The sequence below is a fragment of the Channa argus genome, chromosome 7 (genome assembly GCF_033026475.1).
Source record: "Channa argus isolate prfri chromosome 7, Channa argus male v1.0, whole genome shotgun sequence".
In the NCBI taxonomy this organism is placed as follows: Eukaryota; Metazoa; Chordata; class Actinopteri; order Anabantiformes; family Channidae; genus Channa; species Channa argus.
Window position 1 is genome coordinate 12,299,110 of NC_090203.1, and position 13,058 is coordinate 12,312,167.

General features: G+C 36.1%; 2 protein-coding genes across 2 annotated transcripts; one reads left to right on the forward strand and one right to left on the reverse strand.

Annotated features, from left to right (window-relative positions):
- On the reverse strand, nucleotides 1-7,780 carry dbf4 (DBF4-CDC7 kinase regulatory subunit). Its single transcript, XM_067510995.1, has 12 exons — nucleotides 7,252-7,780; nucleotides 6,014-6,183; nucleotides 5,382-5,585; nucleotides 5,233-5,283; nucleotides 5,076-5,145; nucleotides 3,733-3,809; nucleotides 3,538-3,583; nucleotides 3,265-3,310; nucleotides 3,049-3,174; nucleotides 2,386-2,500; nucleotides 1,828-1,943; nucleotides 1-1,678 (listed from the first exon to the last, which is right to left on the reverse strand). The coding sequence occupies exons 1-12, from the start codon at nucleotides 7,295-7,297 to the stop codon at nucleotides 913-915; spliced, it is 1,833 nt and encodes a 610-aa protein (XP_067367096.1). The 5' UTR covers nucleotides 7,298-7,780; the 3' UTR covers nucleotides 1-912.
- Nucleotides 7,781-8,229: 449 nt separating this feature from the next.
- On the forward strand, nucleotides 8,230-12,359 carry slc25a40 (solute carrier family 25 member 40). Its single transcript, XM_067510999.1, has 10 exons — nucleotides 8,230-8,408; nucleotides 8,617-8,722; nucleotides 9,513-9,572; nucleotides 9,768-9,874; nucleotides 10,042-10,109; nucleotides 10,383-10,507; nucleotides 11,343-11,626; nucleotides 11,724-11,805; nucleotides 11,897-11,977; nucleotides 12,059-12,359. The coding sequence occupies exons 2-10, from the start codon at nucleotides 8,623-8,625 to the stop codon at nucleotides 12,190-12,192; spliced, it is 1,041 nt and encodes a 346-aa protein (XP_067367100.1). The 5' UTR covers nucleotides 8,230-8,408; nucleotides 8,617-8,622; the 3' UTR covers nucleotides 12,193-12,359.
- Nucleotides 12,360-13,058: the final 699 nt, after the last annotated feature.

The window sequence follows — 13,058 nt, forward strand, 5'->3', positions numbered from 1 at the left end:
TAAATCTTAAAATGTCATATTTAATTTCAAGTACCACACATCTTATATACAGAACATTAACATCACAAAACATATACATACAGTATATAGCTATTTTGTAATACAATAGGTTCCCGTGTTCAGCAAGCATCTTTCTTGAGTTTACTGTGTAATTTTACTGCTGCAGCATTTGTTTTTCATTGAATGCCTTTCTTAAACAAACTTAATGTTGTTTAAGTTTTAGTTGACTGCATGCAGAGACCATCACCATAAAAAATGAATATCACCTGCATACAAATATTTAATTGCGTTTCTAGGGGCAAAACGTGTTTTTGACCTTGTGATTTTATATACTTTACTTAAAATGTATTTGTTTGGTAATGTCTGTCTGGCACTTTGCAATGAGACTTTAGAGTTTTGATTGGGGTTGAGCTGTAATAAAGTTTCAAGGTACAAATGAATTATATTTTATGAAACAATCACTATTGTGAGGCAACTCAGACCAACTGGGCAATAGTAGATATTTCAGTCTGCTATGAAGCTGAGTTTTGGGACTAGGGTATTCTACTAAAAGTGTCATAAAAATTAAAATCAACATGTCAAAACTTTACTGTCTTGGTAAAATTATAAATTTTTTTTAATACAATTCTACAAATTCTAAAATACTGACAAATATTTTCATAGTGCAGCACACAATATCAAAGCCAAACTCTTTGAACCACTAAAAAAAACAAACAAAAAAAAAAAAAAAAAAAAAAAAACATGGGACATTTACTCTACTTATTTTCTGTTTTCCATCTCTTGTGCTAAAAAAGTGCAACAACACGTCAGTAGCTGCCTGCTACAGCACGTCTTCAGACTAGAGGGGTAAAATGAGTTTTTTTCACCCCTACACAAAAATAAGATAGAGCAGAAAATCAATTAATAGTCCCGTTAATCCCTGAGTTCATTTTTCTCCTCCTGATCCTCAAATCCATAAAATTCTTCATCCATGTCATCACTGGAATGAAAAAGCTCCCAGACCTTCAGTATGGAGTTATCAGGGACATTACTTTGCTTTAAACATTCAAGATGTTTGTCTATTCTCCGTCTTTTGCGATTATAAACCCTTACCTTTCTCGATATTTTCCAGACTGGAGAGAGGTTTTGTGTAGGAAAGCTTCCCTCTTCCTTTTCTGAGAAATTGTTTGCGCTACTGTTCTGTGGCAATATGTTCCTGTCATGAACAGACTCAAAAGGTGAGGATGAATTGTTTGTTTCACATTCCTTTTTTTGATTTGTCATAACGTGAAAGCTTTTTGAAATACCTTCACTCTTCACATTCATGTTACAGCAGACTGAGGTTGAAATATTCACATGTTTTAGAGATATTTGGTCCATAAGGTCAACCTGAGAGGACTTTTGTGTCTTGAGCTGAGGTTTTTTAGTGTAAGAATTCAAGGTATTATCCTTCCATGGCTGTTTATGTGGTATAGATTCGTGCTTGGAAGTGTCACCTTCTGTGTAAATAAGAGGAGCAGAACCAGAGGGTGATTTGTTTTTTAAAGCATGGCTTGAAGAAGATCCCTCATCCCCAACAACAGTCCATTGCTGCTCCTGTTTATTAGTTTCATTATTGTCAATAGCTCCCATGTGCCTTAGCTTAACTTTCCCACATGGTCCAGGAGCAAGCAGAACAGAAGAAACACTGCACTTTGGTCTACAGGGAAGAAAGAAAACAATTAGATGGTACCTTAGAACAGAAATAGAAAAGATCTGGATATCTAACGCTATTAACAAGTGATCACATATTGTTTCTTGTGAACATATAACAACAATGAAAGCTTTAGATAAATTGTAAAAAATTACCTTTTAGCGTTAGCTTTGACGTGGATAAAGTTGCAGTGCATGGTTGAAACCAGTCGGTCCACTACAAAATATTCATCACTCTTGGAGAAAGCCTGGTGACGTTCACTGTGTAGATGCTGTACAAAAATTACCCAGTTAAATTATTGCTGGGGACAAAAAGCTCCTTGGATACAAGTGAGTATGTGTTTTAAAAAATTCTTATTTGGTTATAGTTAATAAAGATAACAATTTAAATACGCTATAAAGGATTACGGGAGATTAAACTACATGAGACTATTATCCCTGAGCAGTTTTCATAACTTACTTCAACACATGTTAGATCCCGTTTGTGCCAAACACAAGAAACAATATGGAAAAACCTTTAGCTTTTATTAAATTATCTTACAAGTGCATTTTTTTTTACCCAGGTCATTGTTAAACATTTAAACAATAAATTAACTATAAGCCCACCAACTCTATAATTGGCTTCAAGTTAATTGAGGTACATACGTTTTTACTATAAATTACTGTTTTGAAGGCATGATACAGTATTTACTATTATAAAACATGTTCATTTACCATTTTCAGATTTTCATATTTGATCATACAGCACTCGCAGTAACCACCCAGTTTCTTGTCTCTGATCTTCTTTTGGCCATGTGCTCTCTCCTCACTGGCTGAGGCTTTTGCACCTCTGTTCCGGAGAAGCCCAGAGGTTGAACAAATAAAATCAAACCAAGATGAAAACAGGTTTTTGGTCAATTTCGGTCAGACTTGATGATGTACACCACAGATCTTTGAGTGGTACCAGTGCTACCAAGCCACCCACAAAATGTATAATTCCATTTAAGAGCCCAAAGTTTACAAACATTCAAAATACAGCATCCTAAGTTATGAAAGAAATTGTACGAAATTGTCTTTTAATAGTTAGTTTCTAATTTTGTTTTTGTTAATTTGTTAGTAAGTTAGTTACTTAGGTGATTATTAGTTAATCAGTTAGTAATTTATATAGACTGAACTGTTTCTGGCTTCACCGCATAACAAAATTAAGATTCAAAAACAGAGGAGCTTGAAGCTAAATCAAGTTCGTTACCAAGTAACTAACTGTGAAGCGCTCTGGGGAATATTTAACTGGTACATACAGTAAAATTTCAATTATTTAAAATAATAAAATACATAATCTGTAGTCTTTTGAAAGTATGGCATATTGTACTGTATTGTACATGTTACTAAAAGCCCTACCTGTGTGTTAACGTTGTGTTTCGAGGGGGATCCTTCGCAGCAACACAGAAGGGACTACAGGGAGGAAAAGTCTTCAGATTGAACTCAGGCATGTGTGGCATAGTGAGGTAGATTGGACGGTAGTGTCTGAAGAATGGAAAAGAAACATTTCATTGTCCAAATATATAAATAGCTAAGTAGATGGATATGCATTTCTTTGAACTGTTTAACACTTACCTGGTTGAATCCTCAACCTTGATGAAGGGCTTACTTATTCGCCCTCCTGGGTGAAAAAACATCTGTAGTCATTCAGTGCATTCACAAGCAATCAGGCTACGCTCAGTTATCTTGGGAAAACTGATTTCTTCACTACTATGTAAACAGGAAACCTACCTACCTAACCACCCACTAATCAGGGTAGGGGATTAGGAAAACCTGATTAGGTAGACAACACATGAAGCGACATATACTACTAACTCAGCTAAGAAAGCATGTTTTCTTTGCATTTACCTTTGCATTTCTTTAACCCTTGTTCTGCTGCTGGCTCTGCTTTGACCTAAGACGAATGACACACTACATTAAAAACTAATTTAAAAAGCACAGTAATTTACTATGTTAAACCAATTATTTAAAACCTCAAAATCCCAAAATATGAATAAGTCTCTACAAAACATGCATTACAGAAGTTTAAACAGATAAACTTACACTGGTTTTGATAGAATTGGAAACAGGACACTGGCTGTTGACAAGCTTTTTTTTCTTATGGACATACGCTTTTATATCTGTGGGGGCCATAAAAAACAAAACTATTATGAGTCAGAGCAAAATTCACTACCATTTCATGCACTGCACAAAGTCAAAGCATGTAAATAACAGATGTCCCAATGCTGATGCCATTACTGAGCATCAGGATCTATCTGCCTTTGTGTACTTCTTTTCTCAGATATTGCACAGGATACTGTGTTAACCTCTACTCAGAGGTGGAGGTGAAAAAATGTCTGATTTAGAGCCGTCTTCAGATAATTGACAACAAAAGTAAAACTTAATGCAAGATCTGCTCTGATAAAGTCCTGAGATTTAGTTACTAACAGTGATTCTCGTGTTTCTCATGATTATTATAAACACGTTTAATGTTTTTGAGTGACATCAGCAACAACAAAGAGAGATACACTCTACTCACAAAAAGTTAGGAACATTTGACTTTTGGGTGATATAGTGAATTTAAAATGCACTATAACCTTTACAGGTGAACTTAATTTGACATTCTCTAAACTACTGAATGAACATGTTCAACCATTCAGTGTTTCAGCACTTATTGCATAACATGCTGTTCTGCATGATCTGTTCTGACTCTATGCAAAAATTACAATGGGATTTAAACTGTCCTCTGTCATCATGCTGTTCACATTTTGACATCATGAGACCAAGACGACATCTAGAGACCAAGACGACATCTACCATTGACAAGCTATTGAGGCATTGATGTTTCTTTTTGTAGTATACCCACCACTGTTGTTACGTAGCTTTTGTTTCAATACATTGTTTCAGACACTCAAATGTCCTAGTTTTATGATATAATATCCCTGCAGCACAGAGTTTTTACATTTTCCATAAATTTCACCCAAAAGTCTAATATCCCCAACTTTTTGTGGATATTGTACACAGTAACTACAGCATTACCATGTGACCTGAAGTTCGCTTTGTCATTTTACCTCCATATTCCTGTATAAACTCTACAATCCATGAATTACGTGCCTCTGCATCCAGAATGTGTGTTTTGTTCTTTTCTTTTTGTTTTTAAATACATTGGCCACCATAATTGTTTTGTTAGAAGAACATGGGGCATTTGCTTAACTGCAGTGGACTGAGGAGGATTTTACAGTCCAGCAACTCATACAAGATGCAAAACAGTTTAGTACTCCTATCAATACTCTGTATTACCAAGTACTCAAATGCAAATACTTGTACTCAGTCTGGGAGGAAGTGGTATCAGTACATCCGTAGTGAATAATTATGTAACACAAACTATTGTAATGTCTACTACATACCGTCTATGTAAAGGATTTTCACACCCCACTCCAGTGCATTTGACAGAATCTTGTTCATTTTTACCCTCTCCTAAAAACAAACAAGTGTCTATTAGTACAAAAAACAAAGAGGTCATAAAAGCTCCTTAGTAAACTCTTTAGTGTTGACTTAACAAACCTGTTCTTTCATCGCTCTCTCCACCAAAGACTTCCCTCGACTTGTGACAGGCTGCAATATAACAGAAAGTGAAAAATGTCTATCAGTGACTAGGAAAAAGTTTCTAATGATCTGGACTGTGGATGATGAAATAATGAAAGAGAACTCACAGCGTCTGTTTGGCACCGAGACCTGCTTTTGATTTTGTCCCTGTGGCTAACAGCGTGGTGTGGGTTGGAGTGTGTCCGAGGTGAACTCTGTCCAGAGTCTGGGCTGGGGACCGGAGAGTCCCGTCGGAGGCACTGCACATATTGGGCCTCTTTCTTGTTGGATACCAGATACTTGATTTCTTTACTGAAGAACTTCTCAACAGTCTGAGTGGCAGACAAGACATTGATGTTCAGTAAAGCTACGAATTTACATATTTAAGTAACGCAGACCATCACAGCACTCTCTTCCACAGTAACAAATGCAACACACAGGTTTTCCTATCTAAACTAAAACTGACAAATATTTCCAGTTGAATTTGGAATCTAGTTAAACTCAAGAATACCAAAGGCACTTAAATTATAAATAATGCCTTCAATGAATTCAATGAATAAAGCTGAGAAGAAGTTAGGCCTAATGAAGTCTGCATGGCTGAAAGGAATGATGATGTGACCAGAAAACATTGAATTATGTGTTGGAACAAACCAACTCTTTAACAAAGCGCTTGGATTTTTTTACGTTTATTGGAGAGAAGTTCCAAATGTCCTAAAGCATTGCAGCAGTCACATAGAACACAAATGTGTTTTTGTCTCACCCCTCCCAGTTCTTTGATGTCACACTCCAATGTCTCTGCTGTTTTGTTTGATGGCAGGTCAAGGTAAAACACATTTCCTGCAAAAGGTTTCACTTGAACACAATAAGATGCATGTGATGTTGACTTGGTTTGGTTAAATGTTGTCTTGTCCCCAGTGGTGACACCTTTTCCTAAAAAACAAAATTCAACATAAAGGATGAGAAAGGGCTAACCACTGGTCTAGTGATAATCTCAGTTGAACTCTTGGAATGATTAATCATTACGCAATCAACTGATCAAACACAAATTAATCATTTTATTAACTGATCGATCAATTAATAAAATCACATGATGATGGACAGATCAAATAGAAGTGTTATCTAAGGCAACTTAGAAGTGACGAGTACACAACTTCTGAAGTGGACAAACTGAATTTAACCACTAACACTGTGATTAACAGATGAATCACTATCTCCTGAAGCATATGTGGTAAAACGAATCGGTTATGGCTTCATAAATACAAGGAGTGTTGTTTTTAATCAGCATCAACTGGGAATGTGTATTTTTTTAACTTGCCAAGTAAAGAAAAATCTAATGAACTGTTTCATCCTCTCTTTGCATATTCTGACTTGAATTGTGTGTGTGTGCAGTGTCCTTTTTGCATGCATTTGTGTTCAAGGTCAAACCATGGGGTGGCCATACCCAAGTTTGCCCAATGTCTTTGCTTCTGGCATTTTCAGTTATCCCATTACCTGAAACTTATCATTTAACAATGATGTATTTTGTATGTTCTTTATCTTACTAATAAAACAGTCAGACTTCTCTGAAGTGTACAGTACACTGTACTGTAACTGTACAGTGGCGACTTTCCTATAATCTTTATAAATGACACCTGTTGCATGTTTTTAAAAAAGCATTCCATCTTTGTTGGTCATCTTGTTACATTTTGCCTGATCTGAATTAATTGTATGAGACGGAAAATATTGATATATAGCCCTCAGGGAGAAAGTGTGAGTGAGTATAAATCACCTTAAAAAAACCTGACATTAATTCAAAAACTGCTTTTAGGGGAAGAAGCGGGAATAATAAATAAAAGTCGCAATGTTTTGTTTTTTAATTCACATTTTGTAGGGCACAGTAATAATTATGAGCTATGATAGTAGTGCTGACCCTTATTTGCTTAACCCTTTATTCCAAATTTTACAACAAAACACGAATATATTTTGTGGAAAGAGACGTACTGTCGGCTGGAACATTACCTGGCCGGTGTAGTCCTGTGTGCTTCTGCGTGCGTTTGGGCTTCATTATATTCTCTTTCGTGAGAAAAAAACAAAACTGTCTTGAGTCAACATGCCCCAGGAAGTATTTATCTGTGCCCGGTGTAACGTTGTAAGCTACAAATGAGTTGTTTACAAAGACAACACACGCCCTAAGAAAAACAACCCTCTCATATTAGTAATAACATATAAAAATGCGCAAAATGTCACATTAGCTGATACGAGCTGCTCGCTGTTCCTCTGTCAACTGACTTTTAAACCAACTCAACGTCAACGTACGTTCAGTCTCCTTTCACACGCGGACAAACAGATTTATCGGTTAACGCCGCTGCTTCCGTTAATGCTACTTTATTTTGCAAATGTACGTTGATAGAGGGGTTAAGACCTGTGTTCGCATGTTTGTTATCCTAGATTATCCTTTTGCAAACAGCATTACAGCTGTTTAGGCGACTGCAGTAAACGCTTAAGATCGAAACACCTCCCTTTCCCGCTTCAAATCCAACAGTGGAGGAAGTCTGCGTTGCCATGTTTGAACCTGTCGGGTAATCACGATGACGTTAAAAACCTACTTCTACTTGCACTTATAGATTAAAATCTCCAAATCTAATCCCCAAGAATAATCCTTCAAAATACAAATATATATTTAATTTAATAAAAGATACAAACCACGCGTTGTTTAATGTATAGCATTGAGAATTAACAAATGGTATGTTTTTTCGGAAGACACTACGACCTGGCAACGCCAAAAAAAATTAAGTAAACGCTTTTTGTGTTTGAATGTGATGTTTCTACATTATGAAATTAACGAGACGCATATAAATGTATGCCAAAAAAACGTTCCAATCACAGAATTTTTTTTTATATATGTGTAGGGGTGTTGTAAGTTTTATTACATTTTATGTGGGGTACATTTTAGAAAAGTGGGGGAATGTGCTGAGCTGAAAGTGAAATTAGCAGTTATACAACAAATGCTATATCAGGTTAGCTACGCCTCCCGATCATACACACGTGTTTATGCTATGCTCTCCTTATAAAATCTGTTGGGCAGTGGTAACTGCCGTACTCTTAGGAAACTAAAAACCGTGAAAGGAATGACTGTGTAAATGGAGGTTTTCTTCGTTGCTGATTGCCTGTAGCAGGTAGGAAGCAAATTAGCCTTAGTTACATTGACATCTTATTTTATCATATTGCGGATGCTTGTACTGCTGGGATGACAGTCCAATAACTTGTAATAATGTTAAGGTTGCTAAACATTTCCATGGAGCCACTTTCACCCCGTCATGTTCTTGTGTGGATGATAATAATAAAACAGGCCTAACGCGGAGTTATAACTTTGTGTTCTATTAGGACGGTATGAGCAGTAAAAGTCCTGTTACTCCTGCCAGTGATGGCATTACTCCAATCCAACAGATCGTGGCGACCTGCTCCGGAGCCATTCTCACGTCGCTTTTTGGTGAGAAAACCAGGCTAATATTTGACTTGTTTTAGTACATGTTATGCAACAACACCGCAAACAGTCCCACTCTTGTTTTTTAAGTTTTTTTCTTCCTCCTAGGCAGTCAGTGGTTTATATTTTACTCAGTAACATTACTTTTTGAAAATATGTTTTTTGAATACTCAATTAAGTGCACGTATCTTTAGGAAATGCAGTCTATTACAATACTATAATGATTCAGAAGGCCATTGAAGGCTGTTTGTTGTGTTAGTAGTAATTAATACAGAGATGTTTTTTTTAAGCAATCACCTGACTATGTATACTTAATTAATATTCAACAGCAGTACAAACTCCAAAATGGCCATTAAATTCTGTCAAGAGCATTTCTTGACTGAATATTATAATTCATGAAGGTATGATTTATTGCATGACTTTGTGTCTGAGCTGCACCTATTAGTGCATCCCCCACTATCCTCAGTACATGCTGACGAGAATCTTCAAAAATTAGGCTTAAATGGCCAGTGACCAATAACATTTGTAGTAGTTGTTGCTGTGAAGCTCAAACCAAGAAAACAAACATAAAGCAAACAGAATGTTTGTATCTTTTGTTTAGAGTTGATGATGCTTTATCAAATTTTCATAAAATGAAAAGACTTGATGTTTAATGTGATTGATTAATGATCTGGATTATGTTTTACATGTTTTTATTTTAATGGTTTAAAATTCATGTAAAGGATAATAAACAGGTGCCTAGGGGATAGGATTGTCACAACTAATGTGTGATTTTTTTATTTTTATTTTTTTTCAGTCACCCCTTTGGATGTTGTGAAGATCAGACTTCAAGCACAGAAAACCCCCTTTCCCAAAGGTAAAATAAAAATGTGCTGACCTATTATCATATATTATATTATATATATATATATATATATATATATATATATATATATATATATATATATATATATATATATATATATATATATATATATATATATATATATATATATATTATATTATATTATATTATATTATATTAGATGAATGTTTTCTCAACATATTACAGGGAAATGCTTTGTCTACTGCAATGGACTAATGGACCATATATGTGTGTGTGAAAATGGAAACTCTAAGGCGTGGTACAAAGCCCCTGGTTACTTTAAAGGCACCCTGGTAAAAATTTCACTTTTAACCACAATATTCCATAAAACACTGGAGGTCCCTGTTGAATTTGATTTGAACGCTGAGCTTGTTCTTATATGCAGAGTAGGGCTGCACAGTCATGTTGTTTATGCCAGACACATCTTTCTACGCTGACTCTTAACTCTGCATTTCCATAGGACGCCTTTGTCAAGATCGTACAACGTGAAGGAATGAAGGCATTATGGAGTGGTCTACCTCCAACCCTGTGAGTGTAAATTCCTCTGTTTGTTTTATTCACTTGTTGTACTTCATTCTGTTAATTCTCCTTGTAAGGCCAAGTTACAGAGCAAGTGTGGTCAGTCTGTGGTCAGTCATTTATCCCACAGTTGATGCACTCAGAAAAACTTTCATTTGAGGTTGTACAAATTAGTGGCAAAAGGCCAAAGTTTTTCCTGAAGTAACTAATATTGTATTATAATTTTCTTTAATTAATAATTTAGGTTTTTGCCTGTTTGATGTTTCTGTAAACTGTCTTCAGTGTGATGGCTGTCCCAGCTACAGTGATCTACTTCACAAGTTACGACCAGCTATGTGAAGCGCTCAGGGTCAGGATGGGAGATCATGCTCAGGAGGCTCCTCTCCTGGCTGGATCTATTGCTAGGGGTGAGCTATAGGCTGTCTCATTGTGTCTATAGAGAACAAAAAATACTCCAGCATAGGCCATCTTTTAATGGTGTGTGACATGCTTTATTATGAAGGTGGCCAAAATATTAGAACAACCTCTTCTTACAATGCCCTCCAGTATGACTCCACTACCCACTTTGACCTCAATAATAAACACAAGAATTATCACTTTTCTTCAAGTTTCAACCTAAAAACTGAGTAATTCTAACCTTTTTTAAAAGTAGAATTCATGGCAGATCCACTGTATTGGATTGTATTAAATTGCACAGGTGGCCATTATGTTTTGCCTGATTGGTGTATACAGTAATGCATCATAAATTGGAAGCTGCATTGAATTGTCATAGAAAAGAAGCTAATTTCATTTTAATGTTGCTGCTGGTGTAATTTCCAAATAATTTTCTAGGGACAACCATCTAAATGTTTTTGTGCTAATAACTTGGGGTTAGTAATTTCAACCCAAACCAGGTTTAATTTTAATTTCAAGAATGTTTTATGAGATATGATCCTGTTTTTAATAACTTTATGTAAGCAGTTGTAAGCATGTAATCAAATAAACAGAATTGAAAACACAGTTGGTGAGGACTACAATTTTTTGTAGCTGCCAACATCTAATTAATGTCATTAATAGATAAATACATTCTTCAAGAAACTGGAACACTGTTTTCTTTTTTTTTTTTTTAAAAGCTTCAATTTTAATAAGTGATACCTGTTGTCTTTTGATAAAGTTTTCACTTTTTATCTTTCTTTAGGATGTTTGTTTTCTATTTTTTGTTTTAAGATTTTAACTGTTTTTCCTCAATCTTTTATGTTTCAGTGGGTTCTGCAACAGTGATCAGCCCTCTGGAGTTGATTCGCACAAAGCTGCAGTATCAAAAACAGTCGTACAGAGAGTTGACTGACTGCATCCGGTCAGCAGTGCAAAACGAAGGCTGGCTGTCTTTGTGGCGGGGTTTGGGGCCCACACTGCTCCGAGATATGCCCTTCTCAGCCTTGTACTGGTACAACTATGAGAGGGGAAAGAGCTGGCTTTGTGTACAGTCCAACACCAAAGAACCCACATTTACTATCACCTTTGTATCTGGAGCAGTATCTGGCTCTGTAAGCCACCTCTTTTTTTTCCTGTTTAACTGCACACCTTTCAGCCATATTTGACAGAAGAGAAAAAAAAAATCTTGTAATTTCCAATTTCTTTCAGATTGCCTCTATTGTAACATTACCTTTTGATGTTGTCAAAACAAGAAGGCAGGTGGAGCTTGGAGAGCTACAAGCAAGAAATTGTAAGAAAATTATTAATTATCAAATATGATTCCTGCACTGAAACTAAATGGTGAGTTTTTAGGTCTTTCTTATGATAAATGTTTTCCTCAGTGTCGCGTCAGGTCTCCTCCTCCACCTTTAATGTGATGAGGAGGATTGTGGCACAGGACGGCATTGTTGGACTCTTTGCAGGTAGATAATTTAGTGATATTTTGTGAATTCTTATATTTATGTTTTACCATATGAGCCTCTAATCTGTTGTCTTACCACTAGGTTTCTTTCCCAGGCTGATTAAAGTGGCCCCAGCCTGTGCCATCATGATCAGCACTTATGAGTTTGGAAAGGCTTTTTTCCGGAAACGCAACCAGGAGACTATTCTCCGGCCTGTGCAGAACAGCAACACCTGAAAGTTTTCCATTCACTCCTCTACCAACACCACTACGACTGCTCCACTATATCTAGAAGGAAAAAGCCAGAGTTGCCAAAGTCAAAAGGCAAGCAGAAATGAGAGTTAATCAAATCAACTACTTGACATTATGATCAAAATTTATATTAAAAGCATTTTATTAGAGTATTTATATTTTTATGGTTTTCTGTGATAAGATTAAATGCAGACAAATGTAATGCTATATTTTTATCTAATCAAGGTCAAAACACATGCTGTTTTAATACATGCATCAGCCAGCAGATGGCAGCCATAGTTTTATTAATTAAGGGTTAACTTGGGTCATTTTCTAAATTAATCGTGTTGTCCACAATCACCATACAGACGTCAAAGCCAACACTGAATCTTGTCTACTCACATTTAAATAGTTATCAGCCTGCAGCCTGGATTCACTCATTTGTTGATGCCATAGACCACTGTTGTTGTCCAAAAACTATTAAACACATCAGCGAGACACACCATACTAGTGGATGACATGTTTCTTAATTTCAAAACCAGTTGCCCTTCTGTTTTTGACAAACGTTGCAACGTATGACCCATTTCACACCACTTTTTATTGCAGCCGGTGAACTGTGCATGCACATCGAAGGTGGGTTTAGGAGATGGTGAAGAAGTGTGGACAATATTTACAAGGGTCTGGGCTTTCAGAATGTATCTGTGTTTCCCTTGCCTGAGAAACAGCAATCCTGTTTATGCGCCTAGACTCAGATTCTCTGTAACCTGTGAGTGTGTTTGCATGTGTAAGGGAGAGAGTGACATGCAAACGTTAGTCAGTACAGCGTGAGTGTAAAGCTGTAAAATTTGTGTGTTTTGTTTTTGTGTTTTTGA